The sequence below is a fragment of the Salvelinus fontinalis genome, chromosome 21, assembly GCF_029448725.1.
Source record: "Salvelinus fontinalis isolate EN_2023a chromosome 21, ASM2944872v1, whole genome shotgun sequence".
Lineage (NCBI taxonomy): Eukaryota > Metazoa > Chordata > Actinopteri > Salmoniformes > Salmonidae > Salvelinus > Salvelinus fontinalis.
Window position 1 is genome coordinate 28,688,123 of NC_074685.1, and position 13,444 is coordinate 28,701,566.

Genomic DNA, 13,444 nt, shown 5'->3' on the forward strand with positions numbered 1-13,444 from the left:
GGGGAAAAAAAGAGCTCTTGATATCCCGAGTACAGTTGCTGTTTTTGATTCCCCAGTGAGTGTGGGTGATAAACATTTGCTTTAGTAGCTTAATTAAACCGGAGATTTGAATTATTTAAGCCAGCTGTATGGATTAAAGCAAGTTACTAATTTCACTCTGGCTCTTGAAGAAGTGTATTTTTGTGTTTTTAACTGGTCTGCATCACCAAGACAGAAAAGCGTCATACCAGCTGGATGAGTTTCTCACTATGTAACAATGTAGCATATCACTGTTAGTAACTAGGTCATTTTACATAAGATACAGTACCAGGTGGATGTTCTCTTTTATCAATAACTGGTATACGACATAAAGCTGCATCTTTACTGTAATATTTTATCCTTTTTATGATACATTTTTTCATTTTATCATCAAATTATATTTTACAATGCTGTATTTATGTTGAACAATGAATTAATACCTGCTTTTGTGTAGAGTTTGGCTATCACAGCACTTTAGTTGGAATAGCTCAGATTGACAAAGTATTTTTCTATTTTGAGAATGAAAATGATCTTACTTGAAGGTGGATTAAATAATTCACGAGAATCAAACAGAGAAACGTCTTCCAGGTGTTTGGATGAAGCTTTTAGCATGTGTATAAATGTTTGCTATGGTTAGAAAACCAGGTCCCACGACTATAGTCGATAGTTTATATACTGCATTAATCGTTTATTTCAGCTAAATCCCATTGCAACAGATTGTATCTACCTAGTTGAGCCCTTGTATATGTCTTTGTTTCTAGAGTTCAGGGGCTGGAGATTTACTGCAGTAATAGACACATTCTCCTCTCTGGCAGCTTCTCCACTCTGTGGTCTTCACTTGCATGTAGTCAATCAAACTGTCTGAAACCAATCCTGCATTCTCTACACACATCCTGTGCATGTCCTAGGAGTGAGTGCTCTCTATGTGTATTCCTTCTGTGTGCACAGATCTGTTAAACCCATCTTTACCGAATAGATACATTTATTGGGTTCTGAATGGTCTTCTGTTCAGATTGAGAAGTGTTAAAATGGAGCAACGCAAGCTGAATGACCAAGCAAACTCACTAGTGGACCTTGCAAAGGTAAGCTGGACTGACAAACGTCACATATTCCAGTTTATTTTGGTTGTGAAGTTTGGTTGTGCATTTGGATTGATCTCTATCTAACCCACTTTTTGATTTGAAGGATTCCATGTGATACATGTGATATCAATGCATTGGGGGAATTAATAACACATTTTCATATAAACAAACAAAGTCTACAGGTGTCAAATAAACAGACTTTCCATATGAATGTTAAGAAGAACCAGTTGTGTAATGTCATTGAAAGAAAATAAGATGCATTATATTTCTACTTCTTGAACTGGGTGCAGGACAGCCTGGTCCCAGATCTGTTTGTGCTCTTGCCAACTCATTGGCATGACAATGAATGACAAGGAGTTGGCATGATAGCACATTAAACAGACTGGCTCTCAGGCTAGATGCAGGAATGTTGTTGGTGGAAACATACAGTATCTTGGTTTCAAACATTATAGAACGATATACATACTGTCAGGGGTGGAAAAGGGGGGGAATCCCTATGGGAACCCTCCAATGTAAATTCCTTGAATCAGTGCATTTGTACATATCAAAATGAATAATGAAAATGAACTACATGTAAAAATTCCCCAGGTTCCCTCCGTTTCCACCCCTTGTTGTAGGTGAAAACCTACAGTATCTTTGTTTTAAAGATTATATAAAGGAATGCATATTATTTTTTGAGATCAGGATACCCACCCTGATAGGTACGTCAAACTAATTTACCTTTAGGTTTGGTTTCCCAGACTTAGATTAAGCCTAGTCCGGGATTAAAAAGCATGGTCAAGGAGAATCTTGAAATGGCTTTTTAGTCCAGGAGTTTTCTTAATCTGTGTCTGGGAAACCACACCTTGATGGTATTGGAGACATTGCTATCTTTCAGCAAATCTCTCTTTGGTGGTGATCTTGTGACAACAGACGTTGACACACCTTAGGGAAAGACTAGGCAGAGAGCCTGACGCAACAAAAAAACACAGTATACTAACCTGGAAAGGGAGACACGCTGTGAGTCTGATGTGAGGATTCAGCTAGAAACAATGACAGAGGAAGGGAGTGAGAGAGAGGACTGACATTCAAATGTCCACCACAGTCAAACTGGTTTCAGGCCACCATGCCACGAAATACATTAGGTAGTTAATATCACCCTATCACAGAGTGCTATGAAGGCTCACAGTGAGTTAGGAGAGGGTTAAGATTGGGGAAGATAACTAGTACAGCCCATTCGGCCATCTTTAATCAATGTCATAAGTGGCTCTCGCCATCAGATGGCAGCATAGCATCAATCATCACAGTACATGAGCTCCCCGTGGATAGATGAAGATGTATAATGGAACTTAAAATAACTTTGGCAGCTGCATAGCCTTTGCAAAGCTATGAGAAATCCCTCACATAGCAGTGGTTTCCCTACAGTTGTAGCAATTTCGGGCACAACATGAAGCATTTGGGGCTCCCGAGTGGCGCAGCAATTCAAAGGCACTGCATCTCAGTGCTTGAGGCACAGACACCCTGGTTCAAATCCAAGCTGTATCACAACTGACTGTGATTGGGTGTCCCATAGGGTGGTGCACAATTGGCCCAGCGTCGTTTGGGTTTGGCTGGTGTAGGCTGTCATTGAAATAAGAGTTTGTTCTCAACTGACTTGCCTAAATAAATAAATATATTAATAGTGTGGTAGGCCTACAATTACAGTATCCTAAACACTTTTTTCAGCATTTGTCCTCAAACTGAATTACCATTTCATTAATGAAAATGCAGGATATTGATTTATTTATTACATTTTATTTTATTTTAATTTCTCCACTTTGTTTTACGGAGTCAGTTGGTAGCCATTATAATTTCAGCTACTTGGGGTTTTGGGTATACATTGGGTCAAAGGCCTATGTATACCCACACGTCCAGCTTCCTAGACCCAGAGTCGGCTAAATCTGGGTCAGTGAAATCAGCCCACAATTACACAAGCATTTTTGTTCCTCAACTGAATATACTTACAGTCCCGGTCTACCCTTCACTGAGTTCTGGTCATATTTTATTAGTGTTATATTATAAAGATTTAATGCATTCCAGTTTAATTTGTTTATGATTAACAGAGGCATACTCTTGACTCAGTTCATCTACAGTTGAAGTTGGAAGTTTACATACACTTAGGTTGGAGTCATTAAAACTTGTTTTTCAACCACTCCACAATTTTTTTGTTAACAAACTATAGTTTTGACAAGTCGGTAAGGACATCTACTTTGTGCACGACAAGTAATTTTTTCCTACAATTGTTTACAGATGGATTATTTCACTTATAATTCACTGTATCACAATTCCAGTGGGTCAGAGGTTTACATACACTAAGTTGACTGTGCCTTTAAACAGCTTGGAAAATTCCAGAAAATATAGGCTAATTGACATAATTTGAGTCAATTGGAGGTGTACCTGTGGATGTATTTCAAGGCCTACCTTCAAACTCAGTGCCTCTTTGCTTGACATCATGGGAAAATCAAAAGAAATCAGCCAAGACCTCAGAAAAACAATTGTAGACCTCCACAAGTCTGGTTTATCCTTGGGAGCAATTTCCAAACGCCTGAAGGTACCACGTTCATCTGTACAAACAATAGTACGCAAGTATGAACACCATGGGACCACTCAGCCGTCATACCGCTCAGGAAGGAGACGTGTTCTGTCTCCCAGAGATGAGCATACTTTGGTGTGAAAAGTGCAAATCAATCCCAGAACAACAGTAAAGAACCTTGTGACGATGCTGGAGGAAACAGGTACAAAAGTATCTATATTCACAGTAAAACGAGTCTTATAGCGACATAACCTGAAAGGCCGCTCAACAAGGAAGAAGCCACTGCTCCAAAACCGCCATAAAAAAGCCAGACTATGGTTTGCAACTGCAGATGGGGACAAAGATTGTACTTTTTGGAGAAATGTCTTCTGGTCTGATGAAACAAAATAGAACTGTTTGGCCATAATGACCATTGTTATTTTTGGAGGAGAAAGGGGAGGCTTCCAAGCCAAAGAACACCATCCCAACCGTGAAGCACGGGGGTGGCAGCATCATGTTGTGGAGGTGCTTTGCTGCAGGAGGGACTGGTGCACTTCACAAAATAGATGGCATCATGAGGTAGGAAAATGTGGATATATTGGATCAACATCTCAAGACATCAGTCAGGAAGTTAAAGCTTGGTTGCAAATGGGTCTTCCAAATGGACAATGACCCCAAGCATACTTCCAAAGTTGTGGCAAAGTGGCTTAAGGACAACAAAGTCAAGGTACTGGAGTGGCCATCACAAAGCCCTGACCTCAATCCTATAGAAAATGTATGGGCAGAACTGAAAAAGCGTGTGCGAGCAAGGAGGCCTACAAACCTGACTCAGTTACACCAGCTCTGTCTCGAGGAATGGGCAAAAATTCACCCAACTTATTGTGGGAAGCGTGTGGAAGGCTACCCGAAACGTTTGACCCAAGTTAAACAATTTAAAGAAAATGCTACCAAATACTAATGCTACCAAATACTAATTGAGTGTATGTGAACTTCTGACCCACTGGGAATGTGATGAAAGAAATAAAAGCTGAAATGAATCATTCTTTCTACTATTATTCTGACATTTCACGTTCTTAAAATAAAGTGGTGATCCTAACGGACCTAAGACAGGGAAGTTTTACTTGGATTAAATGTCAGGAATTGTGAAACTGAGTTTAAATGTATTTGGCTAAGGTGTATGTAAACTTCCGACTTCAACTGTATGTGTCTATCCACAATTCACGTCTTACAGAGAGAGGCTCAGATTGGTTTTGGCAGGGCAATAACTCTAAATGTTGCATTTTGCTGTCGCCTCAAGGTCCCATCGTTATTTTCATGAATTCAGGGGCAACCATAAAATTGGTTCCTCATTTCATGGGCTATACATCAAGAGTTCCGATATAGATTTAATCTCTCTAAGCATATAAATGCTAAATTCCTTGATCATCTGTGGAAAATGATTTTCTTTTAAAACATCATAGGAAGTGATGAGTGGTTGTGGTAGTGATGCAACCTAGCGAAACGTTATCTGCCCCAGTTGGAGTGTGTCAGTGGTAAATAGCTGTCAGTGTTGTTTTGGTCCTCAGTGGATCACTGTGATTCTAAACAAGCCACCCAACCCATTATTCCTGCCCCAAATGAGAAAAGGACAAGATGAATGATGGATGGCATTGGCCACAGGCTGGCAGTGATTACTTTCATAGTGAACATTAGCTCGGTACACAGCAGCCCTCACTCCCACTCTCCAGCCCCCACAGAACTGGATATCTCACTGCTTGATAACATGCCATGTCTCGAGAGGAAGAAGATCAACTTCCTGGCGCAGAAGTTAGTAAGTGTATATAGCAGAATTTCTCTGCAAGTTATCAATTCATATTTGATTTGCTTATCTTCAGCATCCGGTTTTCCCACTGGGCACAGACATCCATTCAACGTCTATTCCACGTTCGTTCAACATATTTTCATTGAGATGACGTGGACACAACGTTGATTCAACCAGTGTGTGCCCAGTGGGTTGTTTGTTGTGCTGATGAACCTCTGTAAAATGTTAATTAGGCTACCTGTGTCCAGACACACTATTTTTTATATTATGTTGATCTGTCTCTGTCTACATTGACTCAGCTGTGTGTTTTTAACACTCTTTTTATCACAGTGAATAATAATTTGATTTTGAATGGCACTTCAAGATTGTTCTCTTTTCAACAGTTACCTAGACAGTTGTGTTGTATCCCTTTTGTCTGAGAATAGCTGTAGACTGAGTTCAGTTCTGACAGGAGTGCAAACTAATAGCCTGTAAAATCAACATCCCCAGGGAACAGTTTAGCGTTGTAGTGGGAAACAGTAGCATGATTAGATACTTAGAATGATGCAACCCATGATCAAATGAATCACAAGCTGTATCTAGTCAGAAGTATCAATTTCATGCTCTCTCTTCTCAGCTGAGGGGCAACTCCTAACTTCAATTTCAGTAAAAATTTCACTTAGCTTTTTGACATTAATGCACGACTAAGTGAAAATTTCACTAAGTCAGGATTTGCCCCTCAAATGTCTCAAATGCACTGTTGCCATGTGTGTCTGTCTATGTGTATTCTTGTGATGTCTTTGTTTTGTTCTCTTCGTCGCTGCTGTCTTCGCCTCTGGACAGATCGTCATTGTAAATAAGAATTTGTTCTTATTTATTGACTTGCCTGTGTAAATAAAGGTTCATAAAATATGCAAAATAAGGTAAATAAAACAAATAAATATTTTTACAACTGCCTGCAACCTCTCTAGCCTAAAGCACCCCGTGCTCTGGGAGCCTCTCACCCTCTTACTCTGACTGTGTGTCTCTCCTCCTCCTCCTCCAGACTCAGAACATCATGTATGACCTGATCTCAGACCTGAACGAGAGAGGGGAGGACATGGAGAAGAGGATCGCCATGCTGGAGACCAAGCTGGAGACTCTGCTGGGGAACCTGCAGGCCTTGCCCGGACTTATCAGCCAGGTCATCAGCCAGCAGCACAGGGACTTCCTGGAGGTGCAGCTCCAGCCATACGACAAACACAGCCCTGAGCGCTCACAGTCTGTCTCCAGACGGAGGTCGTCCTCCACGGCACCACCCACCTCCTCCGAGAGTAGCTAGAGTCCAAGTGGAACACCTACAAAGAAGACTGTTGCCATCATATGGCCAAGTTGCATTTATTGTAAAGCCTTATGGTTTCAATAAGTGTTATCCAAATTCTGATGACAGAATCCAAGGTACCGGGACAATGGATTTTAAACTGATGCTGTTGTTTGTTTTTTATTATCTCAAAAGATGTTGTTTTCCTTGCTCTGGTGACAGGACTGTAGAAAAATATGCTTTCCTCAGTAAAAACTATTAGGCCTATCGATGGGGGCTGTGATCAGAACTATACTCCATCTCTATGCAGAGGTAGCCAGTTTTAGGACAGCAAGGTTACCGGCCGGGTGTAAAGATATGGCACTAAAATAGTGCTTCTTCTCACAGACGTTGTGCTTCCGCTGGCTTGATTCAGATGCTGTGTTCCTTAAAGCAAGCTGAGAAATCATGGGACCTGTCAATCAGCAAGCATTACAGCAATACTTTTTATTGAGGAAAAGTATTTGATGGAGATGAATGAACTGCAGACAGAGGGCAGCACAAGAAGGCACCCACATACTGTCACTCAGAGGTACCATATGCAGCTTGAAATATGAGGAAAAAACATATATATTTTAGGTTAGAAACAGCATCAACTATAGCGTTTTTTGTTGATGTTGCTGAGTGCCCCTGTAGAATGACTATTTTTGGGGCCACACTGCAAACAATTTAGTCCTCTTATCAAAATGAATGCATATAAATCTGTACTTGCACTTACTTTTTAATCAATGCACTTCAATACTGACTGACATATTATATACATTTTTGTTGCTCCTTAAAATAAGAACAATTTAGATGTTTGGGCATGGATTTATGGTCAATGCTCAATTAATAAATTGTGAATTAGTGAGGGTGACTCAAGTCAAAGCCCTCATGCTATGTACCACAAAGGGACCTCAATATCAAACTGCTAGGCTACTGAAATTAATACTTTCAATTATCACAAACACAGTTTGTTCTTTCCTCAAAATATCTCAACTCTTGTCCTGGAGGCACTTAGTATTTATACTGTTTTTTGCTTCAGCTGAGCAGCGCTAGTTGGTTGCAATGCAAACCAATAACTCACAAGAACTGTAACTAACTTTTAAAAGAAAATTCATATTTTTATATGTTCATGAGGATAAGCACACCTCCCCACACCTCTTACAATAAATGTCTTTCACACAATATTTACAAGCAAATGATGATGGAGAGATATGAACAGAATAAATGATGCAACACATTGCATTGGTCGAGATGAAATCCAGCATATTCAACATATCTTCCAGTAAGCCTCCAGGACCAGGGTTAAGAAACCATGTTGAAGAGCCTCCCATGATCCCTCCCATGATCAGGCCTGTCTTGTTTCTGAAATTATAGCTTACTTCAGAAAAGGTTCAATATATCTCTTTCAAAAACCATAGGAATATACATTGTTAGTTCAAGAGGAATGTATAGAAGATGATATAGCAACTTACTTAACCACATATGCTTAATAATGAGCGGTGGTTATCAGATTGAGAAGTAAAATGTCAAAACCTAACTGCAAAAAAAGTAATCTCTGACACATATAATTGTGAAAATATTGTATGTGCTCAAGATTATAGCATTATTATCAACAAAGCTTTGTAACTTTGTTTTGAACAGCAATAGCTTGGCCACTGGCCAGTCACAAAGGGAAATAAAGTTAACCTTCCACCATTTATGCACATTTTGGCAATATGCACCCTCCCTCCTGCAAGGTTTTCAGAAGTTAAAGGAGTGTGCCACATTCATCTGATGGGCACTTATCTAGTCAACGTTCTGCAATGACCTTGTCCAACCAACCAAAAGCTCAATCCCATCTACAGTGTTGAATGTACTGTTGTTGGTATTAGAGCTTTAAAACACTGACAGTCGATCCAGAAATTTTAGCAACATAGATACTTTTGAGATATTATGTACTGTATGCGATAGAAATATTAAACAATAAAAACTACTACTTACCAGATGCGTGTGCATTACTAATACCATCCATTTGACTGGAGAGAGAGGGAGGGGCACGGACGGAAGGAAAGAGAGAGACGGGGACTGACTGAGGGAGGGAGGGGGAGAGAGAGAGGGGTGGGGGACAGAAGGAGGGAGGGAGGACGAGAGAGAGAGACGGGGACGGCCTGGGGGAGGGAGGGAGAGAGCGAACGAGAGAGAGAGCAAACGAGAGGGAGAGAGCGAACGAGAGAGAGGGGGGGCGGAAGGACAAGGAGGAAGGGAGGGAGGGAAGGAGAGAGAGAGACAGGGACGGACTGAGAGAGGGAGAGAGGGAGGGGAAGAGAGAGGGGAGTGGAGAGAGGGAAGGAGAGAGAGAGACAGGGACGGCCTGGGGGGGGGCGGACGGAAGGAGGGAGAGAGAGAGGGCACGAGAGAGAGATGGGATGGACTGAGGGAAGAGAGAGAGAGAGAGTGTGTGTGTTGAATTATGCAGCGTCAGATACATTTAATTTATGATTTGTCAAAACCAAGCATGAATCTTGTATTTGAAATGTGTTAAATTACATCATTTCTGCAACATTTATGTCATTGCTGTTGCACGAAATATGTCATGTCAGCTAACTTGTTTTATTTGTATTTTTGTATTCTTTTTTTTTTATGCCAGACAGCTAATAAAAATCTGCAAACTACTTCATTCCAGTAGGTGGCGCCAACTACAACGCCTTTTCTGAGTTTGCCCAGTATGCCATCGAGTTTCTTTGGTTTGCGTCCCTCTTCCTCCTCGCGAGAGCCGCCAAGACTCTGAGACCCCAGCCACAGGTTGAAAGCATGGGTGCTAGCTGTTGCTAGCTAGTCTTGTATGATTGCGTGATAAAACTACAAAATTTAACAACTTTGCTATTAAACTTGTTTAATCGTTATAGTGATATCTAAGGACCAGCTACAAGATGAGTTTACTCGCCAAAATAGCAGAAATTGAGGCCGAGGTAAGTTCGTTAACGGTCGCGAATGCTAGCTAACACGTTAGCTGTGAATCACATTTTGTTTGGCCAATTGACTAGATGGCTAGCTAGTTGGCTAAATTTAACATGGCTAATCAAGGCCTTACAATGGATTTCTCCTTAAAAAATGAATAGAACCATAATATGATGTCAGACACCCGAGTCTGAGCATAGCTGTGTGTTATTGTGCTTTTAATGTAAGCTACTGTAAATTAGCTAACTAACGTTATGTTGTTGGCAGGGTAACGTTAACTGACTAGCTATTTAAACACCAGTAGCATGCTAACCGGCGCCGGTACGTATAGAACCACGCCGGAGTTCACCAGCTTTGACAGATTGTAATTCACCCCGGTGTCGTGATGACAATGTTTTCTTTGTGATCAGTCGAAAGCCAGCCATCGCAACAACTTGGCTCTGGACAAGTAGGGCCTAGCTAATATTATAGTTCTGGCTGTTATTGTGTTGAATATGAATGATTTAAACATCCTCTGTCTGTGTTGGGTAGATGGCTCGAACTCAGAAGAACAAGGCCACGTCTAACCACTTGGGGTTGCTCAAAGCTCGTCTGGCCAAGATGAGGAGAGAACTTATCACACCAAAGGGAGGCAGTGGAGGAGGCACAGGGGAAGGTGTGTCCTGACTGGTGATCATCATATTTTGTGTGTAGTGGAGATAAGTTGAGGTGGACAAGATCTTGTCATATTGTAATGAATACTAATGTGTCACTCTTTGTTGTATAGGTTTTGATGTGGCAAAAACAGGTGATGCCCGTATCGGGTTTGTAGGGTTCCCCTCAGTGGGCAAGTCTACTTTGCTAAGTAACCTGGCAGGGGTGTACTCTGAGGTGGCGGCCTATGAGTTCACCACTCTCACCACAGTACCAGGAGTGATCCGCTACAAGGGTGCCAAAATACAGGTACTTTATGTGCATCTTACACCTCAGCTTAAAGGAAAAATCCACTAAAACTGTGGAACTTTCAAGAAGACAAGTGTCACTGCAAGTGACACTTCCACATCATCATAATGATGTGACACTTGTCTTCTTGAAAGTCCAATATCTTGAAAACTTGACTGCTGATGTATAAAACATTTTGGGACTGTATCAACAGGGGACTAATGAAGAAAATACCAAAATATGTATTTTGGGTGGAGTTTTCCTTTACGGCCAATAGAGGACAATCTGTACTAACAGTGATAATTGGTATTTTTGCTACTTGTAATTTGTACTTAATTTGTGGTTGTTTTACAGGAGATGTTTCAGTATTTGTATGTTTATTCCACTTTTGTGTCTCCAAGCTCCTGGATCTCCCAGGTATCATCGAGGGGGCCAAAGATGGCAAGGGTAGGGGACGACAGGTCATCGCAGGTGAGAGCCATCAGTGAACCATCAGAACCATACACAAACATGTCACACTCACACACCTTGAAGGTAGTTTGTAACTGTGGTCTTTCTTTTCCCAGTGGCTCGAACATGCAACCTGATCCTCATAGTGTTGGATGTTCTAAAGCCTCTGGGCCACAAGAAGCTGATTGAACACGAGCTGGAGGGCTTTGGAATCCGCCTCAACAAGAAGCCGCCCAACATCGGCTTCAAGAAGAAGGACAAAGGAGGCATCAACTTCACTGTCACAGTACGTCTGTTTAATACAACACTTTCATGTCCAGCTCAACCTGTTCCTATTTCTCTCTCCACAGTTATCTATCTCTGGAAGTAGTTTCTTCTTTTATCCCTCTCATTTGATTTCAATGGGCTTATGCTGGTGTTCTTGCTCCTTCTCCAGTGTCCACAGAGTGAGCTGGACGGTGACGCAGTGAAGAGCATCCTGGCCGAGTACAAGATCCACAACGCTGACATCACCCTGCGCAGTGACTCCACGGCTGATGACCTCATCGACGTGGTGGAGGGAAACCGGTAAGCATCTGAGCACTTCTACAAACTCGGATGTCATTTTTTATTGAGTTTTTTTATTCTTAATCCTTAATTAATCAATGATTGGATCCAACCTATACCCCCTAGCCAAAGTCCCGCTATACCCCATTCCAAAGTAAGGTCAACGCTCCCATACAGACCTGCTGACATAACAGTTCTGTTTAATCCCACCAGAGTGTACATCCCCTGCATTTATGTGCTCAACAAAATTGACCAGATCTCCATTGAAGAGCTGGACATCATCTACAAGGTACCCCACTGCGTGCCCATCTCTGCCCACTCCCGCTGGAATTTTGATGACCTTCTGGAGAAGATGTGGGACTACTTGCACCTAGTGCGCATGTAAGGAAACACACTCAACCTAACAGCCCTTAGCTGGGACATTGGAACCCTATATGAAATATAATTCCTATTACACACAGAACTGTTTTGTACTACTTGGATAAATGTTGTTTTTGTGAATTAATCGTTTGAATGTGTTGTCCCCCAGATACACCAAACCCAAAGGCCAGCTTCCTGACTACACATCTCCAGTTGTTCTACCTACTGAACATACTGCAGTGGAGGACTTCTGTTTGAAGATTCATAAAAGCCTCCTCAAAGAATTAAAATAGTGAGTACTATCCTGTTGATGAATGGCTTTTGTGCATCTTGTTGATGTTTATGAAAAGACTGGGGTACATTCCCAGTATTTAACTGATTTAAAGCCACAATCAGTAAGAAATAATGCACTTTAAAAAAAACTATACTATATAAAAACTATATATATAACATTTATCTCTTTTTTTTTTTTTACTTTCAAAATTCACATGGGTACCCATTTCTGATATGTTTTCCTCTCATTTGTCTTTTGACCAATCACATCAGAGCTGATCTGATTGGTCAAAAGACCAATTAGTGGAAAAAAAATATCAGAATTGGGCTGCCTGTTTAAGCGCAGCCTTAGCTGCCACTGTGTCCAGCACACAGAAAAATATGATTCAATGTTGCAGCTGGTTGGTATTGTTCTAACACTCCGTCTTCCTGTCTTTTCAGTGCTCTGGTGTGGGGTGCTTCAGTGAAACACAACCCCCAGAAGGTGGGAAAAGACCATGTCATGGAGGATGAGGATGTTATCCAGCTGGTGAAAAAGTAAAAAGACTCCTGATTGCTTCATTTTCTCATCACAGGGAATAGTCTGCAGCTCATGAAGACCCCTCTCAAACATATCCACGAGAACACCTGTGTCTTGTGGTTCTCAATTTTATTTTGGAATTTGAAAACGGAAAAGAAAAAATATGAATGTCCATGTTGCGTTTACCTCCCATTTATGCCGACATGTGATTCATTAAATCCATCGAAGAGTATTATCCTTGACTCTCAAAAATATCAAATAAACACCATAAATATGACTTATGGGATCGTCTTTTATTTTACATCATAAATGTCATTGGGTTTATGCCTTGAAAGATGCACTGTAATTACTATGTTGAACAACAGTGACAAATATAACTTCATAACATTCAAATTTCCCTCACAAAATCCTGCCACAGTTACATGGGTGTGTCCTGCTCCATCTCTGTACTTTCAATGGTGGGAGACTGTTCTTATGAAACGTTCTTATTTTTTAACTTATTTTGTACATAATGTTGCTGCTACTGTATCTTATGAGAAAAAATCCTTTCTGGACACCAGGACTGCGATTACTCACCACGAACTGGCAGAATCCTTTTTTTCCCTTTAACGAGTCTGACAAGCCTGACGTGAATGACATACTGCTTTCCCGGGAACAGGCCCAGATCCATGTCATCTGTGTGAAAAGGCAGAGAAAAAGGGGG

The 13,444-nt window shown here is 41.1% G+C and overlaps 2 protein-coding genes across 3 annotated transcripts in view; both read left to right on the top strand.

Annotated features, from left to right (window-relative positions):
* kcnn2 (potassium calcium-activated channel subfamily N member 2) overlaps nucleotides 1–8,716 on the top strand; it is a 30,953-nt gene extending 22,237 nt beyond the window's left edge. The window contains exons 8-9 of one of the 2 annotated variants that reach the window (XM_055874578.1): nucleotides 995–1,100; nucleotides 6,456–8,716. In XM_055874578.1, coding sequence (XP_055730553.1) covers nucleotides 995–1,100; nucleotides 6,456–6,731 — 382 coding nt within the window. In that variant the 3' untranslated portion in view covers nucleotides 6,732–8,716. The remainder of the gene's footprint in view (nucleotides 1–994; nucleotides 1,101–6,455) is intronic. The other variant, XM_055874577.1, reaches the window with a different exon arrangement.
* A 665-nt stretch (nucleotides 8,717–9,381) lies between these two features.
* drg1 (developmentally regulated GTP binding protein 1) lies at nucleotides 9,382–13,018 on the top strand. The gene is made up of 9 exons (XM_055874581.1): nucleotides 9,382–9,682; nucleotides 10,203–10,326; nucleotides 10,438–10,613; nucleotides 10,994–11,063; nucleotides 11,159–11,328; nucleotides 11,479–11,609; nucleotides 11,802–11,969; nucleotides 12,118–12,240; nucleotides 12,663–13,018. Exons 1-9 carry the CDS (start codon nucleotides 9,644–9,646, stop codon nucleotides 12,760–12,762), a joined length of 1,101 nt encoding a protein of 366 aa, XP_055730556.1. The 5' UTR covers nucleotides 9,382–9,643; the 3' UTR covers nucleotides 12,763–13,018.
* Nucleotides 13,019–13,444: the final 426 nt, after the last annotated feature.

Bases quoted from the DNA above. Each gene is read 5' to 3' on its own strand.
- drg1 (XM_055874581.1), top strand. From the start codon at position 9,644: ATGAGTTTACTCGCCAAAATAGCAGAAATTGAGGCCGAG. The intron at 11,064-11,158 runs GTGAGAGCCATC...TTCTTTTCCCAG, and splicing joins GGGACGACAGGTCATCGCAG to TGGCTCGAACATGCAACCTG. The intron at 12,241-12,662 runs GTGAGTACTATC...CTGTCTTTTCAG, and splicing joins CTCCTCAAAGAATTAAAATA to TGCTCTGGTGTGGGGTGCTT.